Raw genomic sequence first — 23,819 nt, 5'->3', positions numbered from 1 at the left:
TTTTTAATCTCTTCATTCTTTTCCAGTAATCAGAGACTATCAAGACAAAAAAAATGAAACAGGTTACCGTCCAAAAACTGGATAGTGCTAAACAAGTGCAATTCAACACAGACACTCCGCTAGTCATACAGGGGCTGGGGCGGGCTAGTAGGACCAGATGGGTAATGGTCCCTGCCTGTCACAGCTGATGGATAAAATGGTGATGCATGAAAATACAGACCCCAGGTGCAGGGTGGCCAACCTTTCTGATCTTAAGACCTGCAAACCAGACTGTTCATATCACTACAAGCCACAACCCCCCACCGCTGCCACCACCACGTCCAGAGCAGCAAAACTGCAGAACACGTGCAAGTGTAAAATGCCTACCCAAAAGTCCTCACCCTCTACCAAGAGATAAGGGCTGAACCGCAGAGGTGAGCAACACGAGGGGGTGGCACGCCTGCCCCAGCACCCGCGCAGGCGGCTTCAGATTTCCCCCCAGCCTGCAGAGCATCCCCGAGCCGCTGCCGAGTCCCAAGGGACCGCGTGCTTTCATGGCTCACAAGCAAATTTTACAGCAAAAATTTCCTATCTAGTCACAGAATAACATGTTGATCTTATACTGGGAAGTCAGTTTCTTTTCTTAAAAATATAATTTTCCTTCTCTTTACATGTATCAACTCATTCACTAACACATGTACTACAGATTTAAAGTCTGTACATTTTTAATTCACAAATTAGCCATTTTATGAAACAAATTTACACCACTGATCCCTGTTGTATTTAACAGTAAGAATATTAAGCCACTAAGGTGGATTTGGAATTCAAAACCTTAGCCAAGTTTTAATAGGCATTTGCACCCTCATACTTTTATCAAAACCTCCATCTAAGTTCTGCTGGACAACATCAGTGATGTTAGAAAATAACTCTCCGAAACACAGTGGAAGAAAAAAATCTCTGTTGTGGAAACACATAAGCATTCTGTTTTTTAAACACAGCTCAAAAGAAATTAATCCAATTGTTGTATTGGCATAACACCACATTTAGAGCCCTAAAACAAAATTTTCCTTAGATCTTTAAAAAACACACGCACAGCTGGAGATGCCCTATTTTTTTAAGAACATCCATACAGTTGCACCTTGTGAAATCACCAGATGATCAAGCTTAGAGCTATGGTGAACACCAACGATACTCCTACACATCCTTTCCTATTTACACTAGGAAAAGGAAAATTGTGAAAAATGACCTTAGGAATTTTCACAGATTTCTGCATTTAAAGCAAGTTCTACTGGAGTGCATTCAATGCCTTAACATACAAAACAAAGCTCCAAGTTCTCTTTTTCAGCACTTGTATGATGTTTCCTATCATAGCCTCTCTAGGCTGCAAAACACTGCAGTACTGCAAAAAAAAAAAAAAAAAAAAAAATCTATTTTGAACTTTCTTCTCGTAGGATATTCCAGCTCACTATCCACGTCGTCTTCCTCTGGCTTGCAATATGCTTCGGAGTGCAAGTCGAGGTGCTGGTTTTGATAAGGAAAAGCCCAAGATGTTCAGGAGGCCTGGAAGACTGTCCATCTCCACATACCAGCATCTACGCAAGGATAAGCTGAGGTACGTGTGTTTTCCCCAATTTAAACAGGATGCTCCTGCCACATCTTCTCTGAGCAGCATCACTCTGGAGCTCACTTTACACCTGCAGTCACGGAGAACTCCAGGTTTGCAGGCACTGAATGTCCTGTTCTCCTAGGATGCTTGATGCTACAAAGCACGATGGTTCCGTTTAGATCTTCATTATTAAATGGGTCAGGAATGACTTATTTCGGTAATGTTTACCACAGCTGCCAAACAGCAATCAAAAACACAAACTGGGATATACTATACTGATTACATGACAGAATTTTAGTTTTATCAAAATTTACCCTTTAGTTTTAATCTCCATATTTTTTAAGAGATTTTGCTTAACAAATATGCACATGCTGTTACATTGAACAATCAAGCTGTGTTATTCTAGATGCATAAAGTCCAATATAAAACAGTCTTCAAATGTGTTTTTATATTCTGAAGAGAATCCCAAAGATTCCTAGGCACTATGGTAAAAGAGTAACACTGTCTTCCCCAAACCGCTAACATTCAGGACAGTTTCAGTATTTTCGAAAATCCATCTACTAATTTCCAGAAGCTTTATTATTTCTAGTTGACAAAATCTCAGCCTTCTAGGGAAACTAGGCAAATACAAGTCAAAATAAAACATTATTGCCAAGCTGGCCATTCTTCGTTTTGCTGGCAAGTCATTCAATCCCCATTCAGTGTTTCTAAACTTACAGAGCTTGTTTTACTACAATCAGTAAGCCAAGCTGAAAAAAAAAACAGTTTAGCAGAAATACTGAAATGTGTTAAGTCCAAACCTGTAACAATATGCACAGATACATTATGCTACAGCCGTTGCCACTGATTAGGTGCACTTTTACTCTCCTTGCTAGTGTATCAAATTAAAACACTAAAGCCATTGGAGCAAAATACCTTATCTTAAGTGACCAGTAAAAGAAGTTTTAGAAAACAACACTGCATATTTAATAACTTGACAAGTAAAATAGCCAGTCTCCAGCCCCCATTCTACTTGCCAAGACACTTTATAATAACTGTTAATCCTATTGCTGGTAACGTCAAACTAGCACATAGCAGATTTTACATAGATTAATATACATATGTATTTAAGGGGGAAAAGCACACTTGCTATGGATTACTAATGCCTTGTATTGCAAGCCACCCAATATTTTACTCCTTCAAAACCAACTTTTTACAGCCACAAGATATAAAGTTAAATTAAAGCAACTGATCTGAGACACCTCAAAGCACAAACTGAAGCAAACAATGTCCTATTTTAAATTTACTACCATTTAAGAAAAATTGGATGCTTCACAAGCTCTAAACCAGTTCATTTTCACCCTTACCCCAAATATCGAATGATGTCATGCAAGATGTACTGGCTAAACTGGTTTAACTGCTACAGGCTGGATGCACTGTTTAGATTTTCTTGTGATAAATTATTCTGCAGCAATGAAACTGATTCAGTCTCAAACAACTATCTCCATCTGCTATTTAAAGTTTGGGCTTATATTACTTTTACACACACAACTTGCTACTTTACTTAGTATAGCTTCCTAGTAGTGACAGGCAGCAGATTTTACTTCTCTTCTGAATTCAGTCAATAGCATAAAACAACTGGAGTGGAGTAAGGAAGTCTGATATATATAGTTCATCCTGAATAGCGTGCGATCTACACTTCCCTCTGAATTTTACACACATTTTCCACTATTCCATTTCTCCTTCACAGAAAGTGTACTAAGCCTGACGACCTATTGAGCACCCAGTTCATGAAGAATGCACAGAAGAAACTCTAGACATAGTTAGCACTCTTCAAAAGCCACCGATGCCGCTTTCTCGATTGGCATGAAGTGGCCATCTGTGAACGATGCAACGCACATCATTTCCCAGGGCCAAGCATGCTCTTTCCAGAGGTACTAAACATTATCATTACTGGGAATAAGAGGCCAGGCCTGGTTCTTTGCTCTAGGTATAACCTCAGAATTAACTTAATTTTGCTTGTTGTCTGCTGCATCAGCGTTTTTATCTCCCCTCACTTGAGCATCATCTATTTCATGGAAAAATGTCAAGGCTGGAGAGGGGAAGGGGCAGGAAGAACATATAAACAAGCAGATACCCACAGTCATATGATCAATTTAGTCTGCATATTCTCCTCTCAAACATACAGCCTCACTTTATCACCACTTGGCCAGGAGCAATATAGAAGACAGCTAAGGAGCTCAGGGAAAGAGAGGGATACAGGCCTTCAGGAGAAAGCCGTGGAAGCAGGCAAAAAAAGAAACGAACACTGTGTTATGTATGCAAATGATATTAAATTGCCAGGAACTGAGAATACTAATGAGGACAAAATATGAAAGGGAAGTAAGCATTCAGAAGACAGGCAAAAAAATAAGTGACGTACTTGAGACCAATATCACACAGTGGGTCAGAAATCTAGTAAATTCTGTCAGTAGTGAGCAAAATAGGAATGAGCAGCAAGCAACACAAACTTTCAATTGCACGGAAACTGCAGGACAGTCCAATTTTAAACTTTTCACATATATACATGCACACAGATATGTCATTTTTTTTTTCTTGTTCTTTGTAAATATGTTGCGTCATTTCACCTGCAATTCAAATCTCAACTTTAAATTGCCCTAACCAGGGAAAAACTGAAAAGACGGCATGCCCTGAGAGGCTGCAGAGCCAACACAAGGAGAACACAAGTGTGCAACCCGAACCACCAGTCATCGCGTGTTCGTGGACTGCGACACTGTCTCGATAAGCTTGTGCCGGCTACTTTGGAAAAGAAACTTCCATACTGCGAAACACACGTACGTACGTAACTACGGGCAGAGGCTGAACCTACAAAAAAGCAGATTCAAACTATGAACAAGGGAAACCTAGAGTTATTAAGCTGCAAATGAGACTTTCCATGAAAGAACTTAATGAAATATGTAACTCTAGATTTGTATTAAGCCAAGTTCTTTGAAGTTCAGACACATTTGTGAAAAGACGTTACAGAGGAAGCATATATAAAGTATCGGGATTTGGATTCAATTACACTTTATAGAGCAACTCACCAGCAACTAAACAGCCGGAATTCTTTGCATGATAAAGCAACCTACATACCCACCTTACAGTAAGGAAAAACTATTATTTATTTTTTCCATTACAGTTATTCAGCATACAAATAAACTCTTCAGAATTTCTACAGGATAATTTACTAATCACCACCCCAAAAATTGTTAATTTGTCTAAAACTCAGGCACCAACGGCTCACCTGCAGACTCCCACTCCGTTTCGGCCCAAAGGCAGCCACGGCAGCCAGAATCACACGCTTTTATGTGGCAATGGATGAGGAGTGCACACAAAATCCATGACTGGTGACAGAATTTGGCCGGATAACTGCCAGCATCCATGCCACCTCAAGCAGCCCTTCTTGTTCCTTCCCGCCCCAGTGCCAAACCTTCACCACATTCATGCACCACTACATGGGGCTGCAGGGTGAACCAAATTAAAAACCTAAACTACGTTTTAAAATCCCACTTTCTGTTTTTAATTTTGAGCCCTTCATAGTGACAGGGAGGTGCGCTAGCCCAGCCGCTGGCGTGGTACGCGAGATGAAAACGAGCAGCAGCAAACGCTGTGTTTGTCCAACTGTACCCTCAGCGAGGGAAGCGGCTGCCTTCAGCCGAGGGCACGCAACCTCTGCTGACAGTTCTCATAAATTTAAAGTTTCTCTGTCCACATATCACTACTGCCAAGCCTCAGTAAGGCTAAAGCTGATCACAAACAACATCCACAGGTAACAGAAGACTAGCACAAGGAGGTGATTTGTAACACCACAGCATTCTAGCTAAGTATTGCAAGTAGGTGAGCCTGCACCACACCTGGCCCTGCTGAGCAGGTACCTGCCCCTCATCAAGGCTGTCATTGCTTCTTCCCTTCATGATGCAGAGATTAATTTTTCTTTCTAAAGGGAATGTCCTTCTTCCTCCTGAAGTCTCAACAGCCCTGTTTAGTACAACTTTCTTTTACACAGAGTGTCCATCAGGTCATCAAGAGTAAATTAGTCATAAGGGAAAGGGAAGGGAGAATAACAGGGTCATGAGAGCAGACACTCGAAATACCATATCTGATTTAATGCTAAAGGGTTTAATTCCACACTTTTATATTACATCTGAAATGGTTATTTCACTCATCAAAATTGTTCATCTAGCATGGCTGTACACAGAATAAGCGAACCTCCACATAATTCAAAATCAAGATGTGCAATTTTCCACTGCGCATTCTTCACATACCTCCCAAATCTAACGTGATCACTCGCTGAAGAATGGCATCCGACACTGTTCTGTGCATGTTAAAATTAAGCTAACTACATGTTATTAAATATTTTCCGCACTGCTTAAAAGCATCTCTCTCAAGAAAGCACAAACACCCATACATTAAGATGATGAACATTGTTTTACACACTAAATTAATATGTACCCATGATGTCAACTTTTAATAAAAGTCAGCAATAATCTGATCTCTGCAATCTTGTAAACCCATTTCTCAAGAAAAATCAAGTATTGCAAAAAAACCTCCAAAAGCTAAACTTTTTTGGTTTTATTTTTGCATAAATGGACAGTTCTGTAAACTCTCACAAATTAGCAAGTTCATAATATCACCCGGAATCAGCTGTGTGCGGCCTAATAGATCTCAAACAGATTTCCAAGATAACGCCGTATTCTCAGCATCACTATGTTGGTATACGCAGAGACTCTTTCCTCACCCCTCCAATGGAGGTGGCCACCAGCGTAAGATCTCCACAACCATCAAAGTGATTTCTGCATGTATTTTGGACTCCTGTATCCCCACTGACAGAGGGGATGCAATCCAGACAAGTTCAGGACACCTCTAAACTGCATAAAAATACTCAGCATTTTTCAGTGTGCCCAGCATGGTAGAGCACCAAGCCCATAAAAATCGAAATCAAAATTAAAACATTAAATACAGTCAATATTCTGAAGGACTTGAAAAGGATATTGCGAAAAAGCAGATTGCTAAAGGCTATCAAACAATCTGCTGGAAAATATACCCCACAAGATGGTAATATTTGTACATATACAAAACCAAATATACAGTATATTTTAAATCAGCTCCTTTTACATATTTGCCACACGGCACATAAACACCAGTTTGGAGATTTTTCTAAAGCAAAACCAACACTAGTTGCTAGTAAATAAGTTGATAGTAAATAAGTTTTAGCTATTATTTTATGAAATAGAGATTTACGTGTAGGAAAGCAAGGCTTTATGTAATGACCTTCTAATCTTGAAATGTAATCTCACAGTCACGGTGACAAACTTCCACTAAAACACCTTTGCTCCTCCCAATTTCAGTGGCTCTTATTTAGCAGAAAGGTACATTTGCTAAGTCGATTGTCACGTTTCTGAGCAAAATATCTCGTGTTGGTGAATATTTATGTCACTGTTGATTAAAACGTAACAGAATTGGCATCTTCACAGCCAGGCATTCTAAAAGATATTTAGGTAGTTGGTGGTTTTGACCTCCAAGTCAAATACCATCGGTAGGAGCAGCGTGCTGTGGCTGCCCTTCCTTAAGGAACAAAACCCCGCCGTGCATTTGCCCAAAATAATTTTACATCCTTGAATTCAGACGGAGGGTGTTGCTCCAAGCGGGGGGAGGGCGTGTAAAAATAACAACACAATGCAAAAAAATGCTAAAGGCACCGCCGGAGACTACACCGGACGGGAGCGGGGAACAAGCCTGAAAATGTAGTGCCTCCTTTATGAAACCAGCGCAACTGCATGACGGTGCAGGATCCGGGCCGAGGGCTGTGCAGGCGCTACACATGGTCAGCGCAGCCCGCCGACCCCGCGCTAGGCCCGGCCGGCAGCGGTTTCTGTAAATAACCCTCCGAGAAGGGTTAATTAAAAATGGCGAGCAGCGTGGCTGCCTGCATACAATGAGCGGCCGGGCCCAGCCGCCGCGCCGCCCCGCACGGCCCCGGGCAGGGCAGGGCTGAAGCCCACCGCCCACCCCGCCGGCGGGAGCGGGGGCGGCGGGCCGGGCCGGGCCGGGCTAGGCCCCGCTGCCCGCCGCTCACCGCCCGGCAGCCCCGGGGGCCGGGCAGCCCTCGGGACAGCCGCGTCCCCTTCGCCCGCGGAAGGCAAACCCCCCCCCCCCCGACACCACAACTTCTCCGAGACGGAGCCCCAGCCCCCCCAGGCCGGACGGGCCCCCCGGGGCGCGGCTGCTCGCCCCCGCCGCCCCCCCCCTCCACCCCGGCTCACCTCCCGACCACCACCCCCGGCGGGAGGCTCCCGCTCCCCGCCAGGCCGGAGGTCCGGGCTCACGGCCGCACGCCTCGCCCCGGGGGTGCGGGTCCCCTTTTGTAGCAGCGGTTCCCCCGCGCCCTCCCCCTCCCGCGATGCAAATTCCTGCGGAGCCCCCCCCGGGCCGCCTCCCCCGGCCCCGCGCCGCTCCTCACCGCCGCAACTTTCCCCGGCGCGTCCCACCCCCCCGCCCCGCTCCCGCCGGAGCGCCGCCGGGCAGCGCTCCCCGGGAGGGGGGACCCCGGCTGGCGGGGCTGGCCGCGGCCGGGCACGGGACGGCGAGCTGCGGGCCGCCCCGGCTCCGAGGGGAGGGAAGGGCCGGGCGCGTTCACCGCGGCGGGAGGACGGGCGCTCCCCGCGGGGGACGCGGCGGCGGGGGAGCCCCGGGAGCCGGCAGCGAGGCAGGGGGGCGAAGGAGGGGGAAACTCTCCTCAGAGTTGAGGGCGCGGGGCCCTGCCCGGCCCCGGCTTTACCTTCCATCTCCATGTCCTCGGGCTCGCTCAGCTGCTGCTCCCCGGGCTTCTGGTGCTGCTGCTGCTGCTGATGGTGGTTCATGTCGGGCTGGGGCTGGGGCTCGGGCTCGGCGGCGGCCTGGGCCTTTCCCGCTGGGGGCTGCAGGCCTGTGTCGGGAGGGGAAGGGGCGGAGGAGCGGCGGGGCCTGGGCAGCGGCCGGGACTGGGCACCCGCCTCGGGGGGCTGCGGCTGGGCTCCGGCGGGCAGGGAGCGGGCAGCCGGCGGAGGCAGCGAGACGCGCACGTATTTGCTCGCTATTCGCCCAATCTCGGCGGCGGCACCCGGTCGGGGGAAAGGGGTGGGGAGGAGGGACCGGCCGGGGGTGGCGGCTTCCCCGGGGGCCGGAGGGGAGGGGACCGGGAGGAGGGGAGGGGGGGACGGGAGACCAGGAGTCAGGGCCCGGCGGCGGCGCCCGGCGCTTCCCCCTCCCCCGGCGAGGTGTCCCCGGCGCTGCGAAGTCGGGGAGGCGCCGCGGGGCCCCTCCTCTGCCCTCCCGCCCCCCCCAGCGCCCCGGCACAGCCGCTGGCCGACGCCCGGCTCGCTGCTCCCGGCCCGCGGGCCGCCCCCGTTGCCTGTGCCCCGGCGCGCTGCTGCCGCTCCGCCGCCGCCAGCGTTCTCTGTCTCAAAATGGCGGCTGCGGTAAACGCCGTGAAATGTCACATCCGCATGAGGGGCAGCCCAGCCAGCCGGGGAGGGGGAGGCGGCGCCGCGGCCGCCCCGGGAACAGCAGCCGCCGCCGCCGCCACAGGAGGCCGGAGGGGCGGGGCCGGAGGGGCCGGGCCCGGGCCCGGGCGCCGGCGCTGTCGCGGCCTCTCCGCAGGCCGCCGCCACCTGCGCGCAGCGCGGGCAACGCCGCGGCCGCAGCCGAGGGGCCGAAGCGCCGGGCCCTTCCCGGCCGCGGCGAGCGGAGAACCCGCTGCTCCCGCGGGCCCGGTGCGGAGGCTCCGGTTCCACCTGACGGAGGCCCGGGGTCGCGCCCTGCCCTGGCCGTGCGGGAGCCCGGGCCCGCCCGCGCCTCCGCGGGGAGCGCCTCGGCGCGCAGCCCCCCGCTGCCGGGCCCGGCCGGGGCCTGCCGAGGGGCTGCGGGCGGCTCCAGCAGCTCAGGCCCCGCGGGGGACACGCTGGACTCAGTCTGGGGCCCGCGGGCTTCCGTGCCCGCCACGGGCAGGTTTCCCCCTGGCGCCCAGGCTGGGCGCGGGGCTCAGGGCGGGCTGGGGGCCTGGCAGGGCCTTCCCAGCCCGGTGCTCCGGCCTCGGAGCCGGGGCACGGCCGGGCGGGGACACGGGCGCTGGCCGTGTCTGAGGTGGGCCCCGCTCGGGGCTCCGTCCCCTGGCAGGGCACCCTGCTGCCCCGGCCCCTGGGCTGCCGCTCTTGTAGGGCATGGGCAGGTGGGTGAAGGACATGTTTGTATGATGCATGGAAAGACGAGGGAGAGAAATCTGCTGTAAACAAGACTGTTCCTCGCCTGCATGGCACTATTTTTCATGAGCCTTGTGTGGAGGACATAGTCCCTCCCAGGGAAGAGACCAATCTGTTTCCCTCTGATGGAAGGAGAAGGCAGGGGAGCGGGTGAACACCTGGCCGGTCCAGTTTGGGGTTAGAGCAACGGAGGAAACAACTTCACTTAGGGATGAAAGAGTAGTGGGAAGGCTGTGGAGAGTTGCATTAAACAGCACAGCGTTTACTTCACGGTTCTGGGAAACCCAGGCAGCAGGATAGTCTCTGAAGAGAAGGGCTCAGGACATGCAAAATTGGGCCTCCTGAAGGGATTGAAAGTGTACCTGAGCAGACAGTGCTGGTCTGACGGCAAGTGGATAAGTGAACTAAAAGTTTATTTATTTTTCTAGTTTATAAAATGAGCAAATCAAAACCAATCTGGGGGACAAGTCCAGCCTGTCTGGGCTCCAGCTGGCCCTTTCTCAGCAACAAGGGAGTCTGCAGGGGTGGGCAGGAAAGGAAGATAATTCTGAAGTCTGAAGCACTGCCTTAAGTAGTAAAACTCCAGGGCTTAGAAAGAGGAAGAATAAGGGAAATTGAGGATCTTAGTGGGAAGATCAGGTTTTAAAAACACTTGATAGTTTGCCTTCCAAAAAGTTCATCCTGACTTTCCCTGTTGTTCCTGTCAATTCTCAAAAGCTGTTTAAAGAAAAATGATTTACAAACCTGGAAAAGGTTTGTTGCTATTGACCAAGGCAAAATCATGACAAATCTGCTAAACCTGGGTTTACAATATCTCAGCAAAAGAGGGTGATTTGCACAGAGATTGATGCACATATCTGTAGTTTCTTCATGTCCCAAGCTTCAAATTCCCCACCGCCAGTCTTTCCCTATAATTACCTCCCAGAACAATTGCTCTTTCCTAATGACTTCCATTCCAACCTCCTAAATCATACACAGGTTTAAACTCATCCATCTGTCCTCCCTCCACAGGTGATCCCCAATACAGGACGAACCAGTATGTCACAACAAGAAGGTGGCTACGGGTTAATACCCGATTCTTCAGCCACGGACACTGGGTTTGTGGGCAAGGATCAGCTGAGGAAAACAAATTCACTACTGCTAACAATGAATCCCTAAAGTTAACCGTAAGCTGATGTTATCATAAGCGTTAAAAACATTCTTTTACATACAAAAACTTCTCTGAGCTTCAGTTCATTTTAAAGCAGCTGATTTTCCAAAACTGTTGAACTCTTCTGTTGTTTTAGAGGAGCATAAGTCATGCAAAATACACCTGTACAAATCCTTTCCTGTGGAAAGGGCAGTATGGAAGAGAGGCAGGAATTTTCCTGTCGGTGACTGGACCAGGAACAATATATCACCAGTCTGTGAAGACAGCATATCGCAATCAAGCACCCCCCTTTCTGTATATTCCTAATTTAAGTGAACTTCATCTTTTCAGAGTCCAGCTACAACACGAACCGAAGTACCTTATAATGTTTTGAAAAGACGTGAAAATGTCTCTTATATTGTGTGAAAATAGTTGTGAGTAAAAAAAAAAAAACTATTGAAAATTGATTCATGTACTTATATTTAAGAGGAAATAAATTTTGAATATATGTATATAATAATCTCAAATGCATTTCTGAAATAATTAAATAGTAGGCATTTTATACCATCAGCCAGTGATTGTAGCACTGTGATTTGATTGTTTCTAGATGGGAAATAGAAATCTTATTAATTGCCGAGCCTAAGGTGAAGTCCAGATCTCAACATATGCTAACATTTTATCCCAACTACATGAAGAATACTTCTGCTGAATATTTCTGGCCCATTGCCACTCCCTCCTGAATCTTTCTGCTGATCACCTTTCTCTGGTACAAGACACAAAAGCTCTGCCCTTTGAAGGAAAGGATGGTCACCTTTTGTACAACCACCTGGCCATACCATTGCTGCCGGCATTTCACCCAGCCGCTACTCCGGCACTGATATCCAATCTTGTATTTATCCAGCTGTTCCATAAATGCCTTCTATTTTCTTAATAAATCCATTTCTGGATGCACACCCCATCCTCGACAGCCACATCCCTCTGCAAGTGATTCCTGGCGACTGCAGTTCTGATGGCAAATTCCTTGTGCAGAACAGTTGGGCAAACCCCCAACAGGGTTACTGGTATTTAAGAAGATGAAGATCACGAGCGGGAACATGATGAATACAGTCTATGTATCCATTCCTATTGCTTTTACTCTTGTCCTTCCTTTTCCACTCCTTCCTTTCATTTCCTACACCCACTTACTGAATCTTGTCTAAATTTAGGCCTCTATCCTGTCAACTAATCCAGTCCCTCTTGGCCCTTGTGCCTACACAAAGCACTGGGGAATCTGGTGAAGCTGCACCTGAGCAAAGGATTTCATCCTCCAGGTCGCGGTTGTAGATAGTAAGCAAAGGAGATCCCTTACTGCGCGCTCTCGGGGTCAATAGGGCTGTCGGACCGGCTGCAGCCTCCTGGCATTCTCTCCACATTAGTCATCGTAATGAGAGATGAAGTTAAAGAGGTGCTATCGTCTTTAAAATGCCATTGAAGAAATGGGCTTCGTTTTGTGAGGCTGATCTGCTCCCGAGCCTCCCTGAAATTTAAAAATAAATCCAACACAGGCTGTTTATTTTTAAAACACTCACAAGCCAGCGTTCATCTGCCTGTGAGCCTTTAGGAACCAGAGCGAGCCCTGTGTCTCCACTGCGTTTCTGCCCTCCGGGTGAGAGGTCCTGACCGTGGTGGAGCCGGGGAGGCTCACCCTGCCCTGCCGCTGCTGCCAGAGGCCACTGCGCTGGGATACCCCCTGTCTTCAGCAGGCCCCGATGGCCGCCCCAGGGAAAACTGTAGGAGGGAACCACAGAAAAGTGGGCTGAAGGAAAGGAGGAGGATGCTTAGTCCAGAATCAGCTAGGCCAGGAGCGTTTCTGCCAGTCTGCTTATTTCCTCCCTGCTCCTCAGCTGCTTCAGGAAATCTTGCTTCCCGCTCGGCTCCATTTGCTGCCCTGGCTTCAGCACAGATGTCCTCTCCTGGGCAGTCTCTACACTTACTTCCAGCACCACTTATGGTGCTCCACAATGCGTGCAGGTGACCGTGTCTATAATTAAGATAATTTATAGCCATATAATGACAGAAGGGCAATTACACCAGCACACACCCTTCACATAGATGCACTAAACCAGCAAAACTGGGGTTGCCACTTGTGCAGCTTGCTCTATGTTAATGCAAACGTGCCTCTCCACCAGCACTGTGCTTCCTCAAGACGTTGTGTTTGCGCTTGTGGAACCATTCCCACAGTTATCCCAGGCTGCCTTCCCCACTCAGGCAGCCTCTTCTGGTCTCTCACAGTTTTGCTTCTTCATCCTGTATCCTTGATCGGAGATGCTTGGTGCTACAGTGATAAGAGGGCATTAAAATATTCTCGTTGTTGCCAGAAGCTCTCTGTTCCCTTGTTCATGGTCCTTCTGATGCTTGGGCACATTGCCAGTGCTGCCTTTGTGCCTACAGGATGAAAGGTGGATCCCAGGAGACCTTCTTTAGGGCGCCAAAGAATCAAATCCAATGTCCCGGGCGCTCTGGATTAATGCAATCGCAGATCACAGACCTTCCAGTTGAACCAGGTGATCAGCTGCTCTTGGGAGCACCTGCAAGCTGAGTGTGGGGAAGAAAATAATCACGAGCCTCCTGCAGCACATGAGGCAGGAAAGCGACAGGCAAAAGGCAGAAAATGTTGTTAAAGGCACAAAATTATCTGGAAAGCTAGCTAATTTGGCTGCAATGTATGTATTTAGCTATAACAACTTGTTGCACAAGTAGCGGGATGGATGGAGTTTCACGTCCTATAAATGTATTTTCCACATTTTCTAACCCTCAGAATCCTGCAATAACCCCAGACTTCCCCGGCTTTTCTTTCCACAAAGTGACAAATAGCTCCAAATAACCTCAGTCTTTCTCTGAGCAGGGGCTGGGCCTAATGACCTCTGAAAGTCCCTCCCAACTGAAATAATTCTGTGGTTCTTTAATTAGCCGTCGATTTCCACAAAGTTTGCAGGTATTTATTAGTTCAATCTTCTACCCTTTTATCATTTTTTGTTGAGAGTGACAGACAGGCAGACAGTGCAATAACCTAAGCTCTGTTTCCTCAGGAAAGTAGGGTAAAATACATAATTGCAGAATTTTCAGGGATGTTTTCCAATTCAGAGATCTTTGGTTTGATGGTTTCTCTTTAACTGAACAAACATTATCTTTTAAGGAGATTGTAAATCATTATTCCTTAATAATAAAAGGTGGTAAATCCATCACAACTGAATGCATCCCATAGTTCAAAGCTTTACATGATGTAAAGTATATTTTTGAGAAGTTTTCCAAGGCCACATCTTTCATATGACTTTGACAGAGAGTCAAGACATCTAATTTCATAGCTATTACAAAAAAAAAAATTGATGAAGTTTAATTTTCACAATAAAACCAAGCCTGTTTTGCTAAAAAGTTGTATGTTTACATCTAAGCTGCTAGGTGGGACTCAGTCTCTGTTTACCATTTTTGAAAAGTCCAATGATTCCTTTTTTCTCATCAAATTTTGTTGGACTTCATAGTAAACTATGAAGTCAAGTGTTACAGTGATATACACCCAAAGTAAAAGGGGAATGGAAGGTACTTTACTGGCCCATCTTTTTCTTTACAACTAATTAATCAACGAAGGGTAGTTGTAAAAGTGGTGTCTTACTCTGAGTAGAAGGCGGAAAGTGAAGTTGAAAAGTATCTATGCAATTAGGTATAATTGCAACAGCCCTTTTTAAAATAAATGTATTATTGATGGAAGATACGGATTGCCTGCAAGAAAACTGATGCTTCTCGTCCAGCACGGCACGCATTGTTCTGCCGAAGCACCTCAACTTGCAGAGGTTCTCAAAATGCTTGTAATGTGGTGTTGGAATAGTCTAGACATCTTCTCCTCTGCAAGGGAGGTGAGGTGTTTGAGATCACTGCCTTTACAAACGGGCAGCAAAAGATGAAGTGACTTGTCCTGCACCACAGGTCATACAGCAGCTAACTCACTGTCAGCACCAGAATGCGAGCTGTGTATATATTAAAGAAGTGAGTTACGTGGTCTTTTTTAGAAAAAATGATGATTTGTGTGTTCTGGCTATCGCTGTATCACACATCCAAGGAAAGGTGGCACAGAGTAGTGGGATAAAAATTAGGTGAATTCTTCAGGCATGGCATAGCAGTTGATCACCCTGCTGCACATTTTCTAATGTTAAAGTCTCTTGACTTTTGACATCAAAAGCAAGTATCACCTGTAATGGTATTTGGCCACTTGTCTACCCACCTGTGGAGGATACCAAAGAATTTCTGTGCCCTTTGCCCAGAGAGCTCTTGAAGACAAGAAGAACAGAAACTTTGCAGTTAAGGTACCAGGCTGAGACTTAGGAGATGGGACTTCAGCTCTTGGCTTTGTCACAGACCTCCTCTGTGACACCTCCTCTGCAAAGCACCAGATGGCTGATCCAGAAGACCGCAACACACATTTAAGTTGGGTCTTGCTAACTAGAGGAGTCGGTTGTGTATCCACAAATGTAGTTCTCTGCTTGTCTGCTCACTGGAAAGGGTCACAGAGATGGGCAGGTACTGTCACTGGGAAATAAAATGTTTCCTGATGTTGACCTGGTCTGCCAGGGGTTAGTGCTGCTAAGCAAACAAACTATTATGTTCAAGTGAAAATAAATATAGAATATAACATGGAAAATTCTGAGTACTTCAAAATTTGAGCTGTTTCTTCTCCCTGAGATCACCTCCTTTTGCCTGGCCACGCATCAAATCCCCACCTGGATGCTGAATTTAGCTTTCGTGTACCATGAAGCTGCTGGCAGCCCAGGCATCAGCCTGAGACCTACAGTGCCATCTATCCACTGCAATTCCCTTATCTCCTTCCTCTACCTTCTTCCTCAGAGAAAAAACCTGCCTCCACAAATCCTTTCCTTCTTTCAAGAGTCCACATTAATGATTACCTCCTCTCTGCCGCTGATTCGTCTTCCCCCTGGTCTTCCCTTTATCCTGACAGTCTAACAAACTGTGAAAACAGGGCAGGGGCAGCATAAGCATAGGTAATGCTATGGCTACATCGAATCTGTATCTATCATATTAGAATAGTCTGTCGTACATTAAGGGGTAGATTTGATTTCTTTTCAATGTGTTATTTACAATCTGGCAGAGTTCAGTACAAATGTAGGAACCGATCCTGCAATTTGATCAGCCCAGGTAAACCCAATGAAGTCAGTGGAGCCTGCACAGATGGATCAGATTCCAGTATTGGAGATTATTCTTGTGAACTGTTTAACAAGCAAACCTCATAAAACCTTTAGTCACAAAATGACTAAATAAAACTAGGCAACTGAGATCTGCAGTTGGCATTTTTACTTCAGATGAATGTTACAACACTGGCTGAATTAATACATTTGTTTTAAGTGGCAGAGAAAAGATCCTAGAGAGGGAATAAATTAAAAGAAGTGAAACTAATAACAGAAAGAAACTTTTTACAGATAAGCTTGGGAAGATACACCTTTTGCTTTGAAGTGAATAAAACTAGGTCCTAGAAGACATGACTCTCTTTCAAACGAGAGCCCTGATTCTGCAGGGAGCTCTGTGCAAGCAGATCCCAGAACCATTGCAGTGTCCTTCAGTGTCTTGAGTTTTGATTTCAGGTCAGAAATTCCCAGTAAAATGAACAAAAGTATTTTTCCTTTGTGTGTGCATGTGTGTGAAAGGAATATAAGAATCATGAAGATTCATTGTTCCTACAAGAAACTGCTGAAGTGAAAGCCCTTTGGCGTTTGATAAAGATGTGACTGCTGAATTTTTCCCAGAGTAAGTTGTCTACTAAGTATTATTAGGAATTTGAGTTCAGTAGGAGGAAGAAGTTTGATTAGAAACCCCTGCCCTCTGATTGTTCCGATGCCAGCCATACTGTCATTGTCATCCTCCTGGTCTTCCTATGCTATCTGCCAGCTAGCAAAGCTGGAGAGGTCAAAGTGCAAGCAAGCCAAAAACCCAGGACAGAATAAAAAATGGTATCTTCAGCCTTTCTTCATAAAAGCCGTAAGAAACAAATGAGATGCTTTTTTTTTCTCCTCTTTAAGATACTTTCCAGAGGCATATGTGAACAGGAATGATTGCTACAGATATTTGAGCAGAGACGGAGAATTCATTGCTAGAAAACTGCTCCTATATGTGGGGTCTGAGGAGGGGAGGAGTTTCTCACCAGGCAATGCCAGGATTGTGCTATGTTGCGGAGAGGAGGAAGATACCAATTAGAGTAATAGAAAGAGCAGGGCTGGGAGCGCAGAGATAAACATCTGGAAGGCTCCCTGGGGCAATTGTATTTGAAGACTTAAAAATAGGAAGGATGAATTTAACTGGGATCCTGAAATGGAACTGAAGCTGGTAGAGTTGTTTGCCGGCTGAATCACATAATTGCACTTCTTCCTATTAGCAGCGGTGGTTTACATTTGGGAGACTTTAGGAAGCTGGACTTTTAAAGAACGTAGAAGGAGAACTGACAATAGAATGTGGGAGGCAAGATGAGAGCATGAAATAACATTTCCACAGTGGTGAAGCCAAAGCCAAATGTGGCATCTGACTACCTTTATTTGTTCTCAAGATGTAGCAATGAATATTAATTATACTTAATACAAGCTGCTTTGGTATTCGAATATGAACATTGAACATTCAGTTGGTGGTAACATCACAGCTTAAAGGAGGCTGTCATTATTTCAGCATGCCTTGCTTTCTAGGCAACCCCTCCTATGTCCACTGTAGTGGAAGTGAAGTGACCTTTCACTCACGGTACATTTTGGCTGAGCTTGTTTTTTAGCAAGAATAAACCATTTAATTTGTTTGAGAAAATTGAGGGGAAAAAAGATCTTTTGAGCAGTTTTAGATACCTTGTATTTGAAATACTTCTGACGCATGGTGCGGTCAGTAGTAGCAGGGCATAGGGAGGAAAGAGAATTATCAATTTAATTTTTCAGATATGCTGTGCATGGAAAACCTTTTAATTGATCATTTTTAAAGATAGCCTCGGGTCAGAATTCACTTCTTGGTCTGGGATCCTTAGGATAAGATAATTTTCAATAATTTTTGGTTTGATCCTTGATGTCTGCAGTTGCTGCATTAAGCAAAAAGCAGGATTCCTATGGTCATCACTTACCCTTTCCACCAAGCATATGTATATTTAATATCTCCCATCATTGCTTCCTGACTGCATCTGGCAAAGGAAGTCCTTGCAGAGTCATCACTGCTTTGCCAATGTTGAAGGCTGTTGCCTGGAGTGGTATGATGCATGTAGGAACCTGCTTTGAGACTTGATTTCCCTGGCTTCTCTGGAGGCTACTTCAGTGTTTCGCCAGACTGCTGTTGTTGGTACTCATTATACATCTTGCCTCAATGCTCAAGGTGCCTTGATACTTTCAAGAAGTTTTTCTTTAATAGCTTAACGTGCAGTATGTTCTACAAAAGTGCTAATTTGGTGCTTCTACATGCTCAATGGGGTGGCTGTTTCATATTTCCATCCATAGGCCCAATAAACTATCAGCATTAAACTGGAGGATTCTGTCAAGGGTTAGCTCGTGGACTCGTCTGAATGCTTCTGTCACAGCAGGGGAGAGGGATTCTTCTTTATCAATAGGATTTCATGCTTCTGAGTAGCTTCAAGGAAGTCATCGCAGAGGTCCTCCACAGCAGAAGCTGAAGGAGCAAAAGCCATCTTTCAACATAGACCAAGCCCCAGGAGGTCGGAATATCTAAAGATCTTGTCAGCAGCTTTCTAACAAAGGCAAATCTTCTTCCTCTGGCCTCAGATCAAAACAAGCAGAAGGTTTTGAGTGATGTTCAGCTGGGTTTCAAATCTGAGAAGACCTACAGCTGCTAGTGAAGAAGGACTGCCACTTTTATTAGATGATTCTTTGGTGATTTGGTCCATCAGAACCCAAAGCACTGACCTTCCCCAATACACATGGGAAGCAGTACATCCAAGTAGTCAGGCTCCTTGATGTAAAAATGTCAACAAGTTTTACCTAAACCGAATTACTCCAAGGTGGACTCTTAAGACTTTTTTATGAATTCATATGGCAATGGGCATTTTTGAAACCTCCTAGAAAAAGCTCCGTTCTAGGGTCTTTATGGAGTCTGCCATTGCTGACCTCCTTGGAACCACTCATTGTCTGGTTTCTTAAATACTTTCTCAGTGATATGAAGTGAGTTTCATGCATCAGTCATTTATCTTCTCTCAGATTTTACATGGTAGAGTGCTGCAGAGAACTCATCTGAGAATCACTGCAAAGAGGAGACTTGAGCTACTTTGCCATTTCCCCCCTGCATCTTATAATGAATCCTTGTTCTAAATTTTTGATAGAAAATAGTTGTGAAGTGCTACTTGAGCAAACTAATTCCCTTGGAAGGTCCATCTAACTTATCGTCTCACTTGGTATCAACACAACAGGCAACTCTGTTACCGATACCTTGTCTAACAGTTAAGCTACACCAGTAAATTTTGGTTTTATAACCTATCTGGCCTGAAGTTTTAAATTATGTCAAACTGTGTTTGATCTGAACAAAGCAGCCTCCACTAGTTGTCTCAGGGATATTCCCATCAAAGGCAACTACAAGCTAGCTATGTGAACTTTCTCCATGCATTTACGAAACCACTATGATTTAGGTTTTGTCTACAGCAAGAAATCCTATTTTAGTCATCCTGTGCTGTGGAAATTCTTTCCAATATTGCAGGAATCAAGCTGTTCAACCCAGTAGAAACTTCATCTGTTGCCGGATAACGTTACTTAGCTCTGAGTTTCTTTTGCTGTAGTCTTGCATGCATCTTTCAGAGTAAGCAGTGCCTTGCTGGAGATTGCTCTGACTTGCCTTACCTTTTGTTTTAAATATGGCTTTGCTTTTATAAATATAAATATGACTTTGCCCTTTCTCCTACCAATTCCATCCTTACGTGGCTTTTCTCATTGTTGAAGCCTCTTTTGTGTCACCTCCTGACACTTCAGGGGTAAGAATACAGGCAGACCTCTGGAGAGGGCTACCCAGTCACTAGGACTGACTTCTCTGAAGAGGCTGTTCACCTCTGTCTTATTGTTGGAGAGTTTCTGATAAGAGATTCATTTTGTAACTTCTGTATTGTTCTGTCAGACTTTCTTCCCATTCCCATCCTCTCTTATTTTCTGCCCTCCTTGGCTGATTTATTTCTCTGGTAAAACATTAACTCCTGCTCCAACTGGGAGCTGCACGGAGCAGGTGATCCAGTTGTGGAGACCACCAGTTTGTGCTTGGAACTAGTACCAAGCCACCGCTGTATGGACCAAAACCTCTCAGGGTTATAAAGGCTTGTGTTTATTCTGAGTAGTCAAGCAGTAGGACTGAGAATTTTCACTGAAATGAGAATCTGAATGTTCTGTTCAAACTAAAAAAATTGTAGGTCAGGAACTTTCTTCTTTTAGGCAGTTGATATTTCACAATCAATACTGTTTGGGATGTTGCTAGTATAGTATAAGATCTCATGAGGCATTCACAGCATTAAAGCTGAACCAATACTAGAGAACAAACCAACGACTAGGCAAAACCATGCATACATTAATGCAGAAATGGATTATTCTATGCAATATTTTGGATTTACACGGGCACAAAGAAAAAAGAGCCATTATTCATTCTGGGAAGTTGAATAAAGGTAAGAGAGGAGAGAGAATATCTTTCAAAAACTTTAGGCTGAGTATGTGAAAAATGTCTTATTAGTGCTACTTGCTACATCATGGACATATCTCTCGAGGAAAAAGGTGGAGGCCTGTCCCTTAAGGGGTTTAAAATAGTAGGAAGCAATCCTGCATTAGCAGATAGGATGGACCGAAGTACTGGTTACACAGACACTTAGGACCTGAGGAAGACTTGCCTTAGCCAGCACAGCTACAGCTGGAAGAGGATGAGTCCTGAACCCCTCAGGCTCACGCACAGGTTTTCAGTGGGGATGTTCCTATGCATAACTTTACATGTACACATTTGCAGACCTGCAAATCTAACGCAATTGATTTCTTCCTCTCTATATCCTGTAATTTGAGAGCTGAAAATTATTAATAGTGGAGGGAGTGTTGTTTAAACATGAGGGTAACTTGATGTTTAAATAGGCTGTTTTTTATGGATACTTCCAGTGTGTTACTGATCATCTCTCAATGCAACAGCTAGGCACTAGTTTCAAGGAAGTAGGAAACTTTTTCCAGTCCAATGTCCTCTTTTCCTATGTTCCTGAACACTAATTTATAGCAATGTCACACAGTCCCAGAAACACTACATTGCAAAGGTCAGTATGCTTAAAGATGTCACTACTGTTAGTCACCTTTCCCATCCTCTTGCCGGGTGTCACTGCCCTCAAAAGCAAGGACAGCTTTTTGTGAATTAGCCCTGGGACTGCTGCAGTTCTGTATTAAGGCCAGCCCAGGCCGGAGTTATTTTCCTTCAGTACATTGGGCTGACGACAGTGGCAATCTAGGACCTGATTCCCCAGAGGATCAGATGTCTCTGCCTTGGAGAGGAGTAAGGCTGAAGGCAGTGTAACCTCAGACTGCTGATTTTAATCTACAGTCCCAAGTGCGCTGGAGCTTGGTTGAGCATCAGATAGTGGCAGTGATGGAGAGGTGCTGGGCTACGTGACAGATACTACGGGCTAGGTAGATTGTTGGTCTGATTTTTCTGGCTGTGGAGAGCTTGGACATACTGATAAGCTATTTTTGAACCCTGCCAGGCAAAAGCTTGAGGACTGGCTCTCTAGAAATTCACGGGACATCCTCAGTCCTCTTCTGCCCCAATGGAGGAGACAGAAAAGTGAGGCAGTTATCTTATACACACAGCAGCAGGACAGCAGGGAAACATGTCACAGCTGGAAGGACCCTAGTTGACTTTTAAGGGGTTGCAAGAACGGCCACTGATTTTGGGAATCGGTGGCTGAGCGGGGGGAGCTACAGCTGCGTGTGGTGGTGGGAGGAGGCAGGAGTGGAAGCCCAGGCTCACCCACTGCCTGAAGAGAAGGGAATTTCCAAGGGTAGGTGGAAGTCCTGGCAGGGAGGGGTGAAAGAGCACAGATGGGGGCTCCTGAGAGCGGGGAGGCCCAGGCGTGCACCCGGATCCTCTGACAGGGTGCAGCTCTGAAGAGGGATACAGCCATTTGACGTGCACATCACACTGCAGTACGCCAGCGTGTACCTAGCTGATGGGTTTCTGCCTGAGAGTCGGTGTGGTCTGAAGCACTGCAAGGAAGCTGCTGTTTCACAGAGAGACATGTGCAAACACATGCTCCTTGTGCAATGCTTACGTTCCCACACTCACCCTCTCTTCTTTCTCTATCACATACAACTCAGGCTCATTACTTTTCCTTCCCCATTATTTTGGAAAAAAATCACTGTTTTGGAAAAAAAAAAAAAAAAAAAAAAAGAAAAAGCCATTTTATAATCATCAGGGAGACCAGAACTTTTCAAAGCTTAATTCTTCAGAGCACTTTGAAAATTCCCACTAGAAGATGTCGTGTGAGGAAACTGGAGGGAGCCAAGGCTGGTTCAGGAGTCATTTCTGGGGATATAAGACTTTGAGGAAGACAAAATAGCAATAACTTGCATGAAGGAGAAAGGTTTATTGGTCCTCATGTTGTTGTTCTTCCTGTTCTTCTGGCTCCATCAGCTCTCTGCCGGTTCCTGCCCAGAGGAGCTTCCTCATTCTTTCCCTGTTATGTTTGAATCCACCTCTCTCCATTTCCAAAAGACAGAACATGAAGCGGATCGATCAATGAAATAACAAATCTTGTGTTGCCTAATCACAGAACCACAGAATGCTTTGGGATGGGAGGGACCTTTCCAGGCCATCCAGTCCATCCCCCTGCAATGGGCAGGGACATCTACAACCAGATCAGGGTGCTCAGAGCCCCGTCCAGCCTGGCCTTGAATGTTTCCAAGGATGGGGCATCTACCACCTCCCTGGGCAACCCCTTCCAGTGTTTCACCACCCTCAGTGTGAAAATTTTTTTCCTTGTGTTTAGTCTAAATCTCCCCTCCTTTAGTTTGAAACCATTACCCCTTGTCCTGTCGCAGCAGGCCTTGCTAAAAGGACTATCCCCATCTTTCTCATAGGCCCCCTTTAAGTACTGAAAGGCTGCAATAAGGTCTCCCCGCAGCCTTCTCTTCTCCAGGCTGAACAACCCCAGCTCTCTCAGCCTGTCCTCATAGCAGAGCTGTTCCATCCCTCTGATCAATTTTGTGGCCTCCTCTGGACCATCTCCACCAGGTCCATGTCCTTCCCGTGCTGAGGACCCCAGAGCTGGACGCAGGGCTCCAGGTGGGGTCTCACCAGAGCGGAGCAGAGGGGCAGAATCCCCTCCCTCGCCCCGCTGCCCACGCTTCTTTTGATGCAGCCCAGGATACGGTTGGCCTTCTGGGCTGTGAGAGCACATTGCCAGCTCATGTCCAGCTTTTCATCTACCAAATGAATTGGTATTTTCCCAGTAAATACTTCCAGAGCCCGTCTGACCCTCCCCAGGATGGAGGATCGCTCTGGGAATACCAGCCTGCACCAGCGGGGAGCAGGAGACGGCCAGACCCAGCAGCAGCACGGCTGACAGAGTGCGTGTGCTCTCTCTTTTCTTGAGACTAAGGGAATTAAGTCTTTTTACAAATCTTTATGTAGAAAATCTCATTTTTGTTTGTTTTCCTAGATTGATGGTGTGTGATTCTTCTTGCTTTATTTATGGAGAGATTATTTGGCCACATGATTAACTAACACAACAACCAATTACACGCATATTGTAGTAATTGGGAGTTTGTGTACAGAAAAATTACCACAGAAATTATATGAAATAGGGTCATCTCAGTGAAATAGGGGAAGACAGAAG

General features: G+C 46.2%; 1 protein-coding gene across 2 annotated transcripts in view; it reads right to left on the bottom strand.

Moving 5' to 3' along the window:
• The window catches only part of USP7 (ubiquitin specific peptidase 7), a 75,139-nt gene extending 66,000 nt beyond the window's left edge, over positions 1-9,139 (bottom strand). For both annotated transcript variants that reach the window (XM_087731341.1, XM_087731342.1), the window contains exon 1: positions 8,382-9,139. In XM_087731341.1, the coding sequence (XP_087587467.1) occupies positions 8,382-8,463 (82 nt within the window). In that variant the 5' untranslated portion in view covers positions 8,464-9,139. The remainder of the gene's footprint in view (positions 1-8,381) is intronic.
• Positions 9,140-23,819: the final 14,680 nt, after the last annotated feature.

This window comes from Nipponia nippon, unplaced genomic scaffold (genome assembly GCF_047370975.1).
Source record: "Nipponia nippon isolate SJK-2023a ecotype South Korea unplaced genomic scaffold, ASM4737097v1 scaffold_5, whole genome shotgun sequence".
Taxonomy (NCBI): Eukaryota; Metazoa; Chordata; class Aves; order Pelecaniformes; family Threskiornithidae; genus Nipponia; species Nipponia nippon.
Note: the sequence above shows the minus strand (reverse complement) of the source record. Positions and strands in the feature narration are given on the sequence as shown.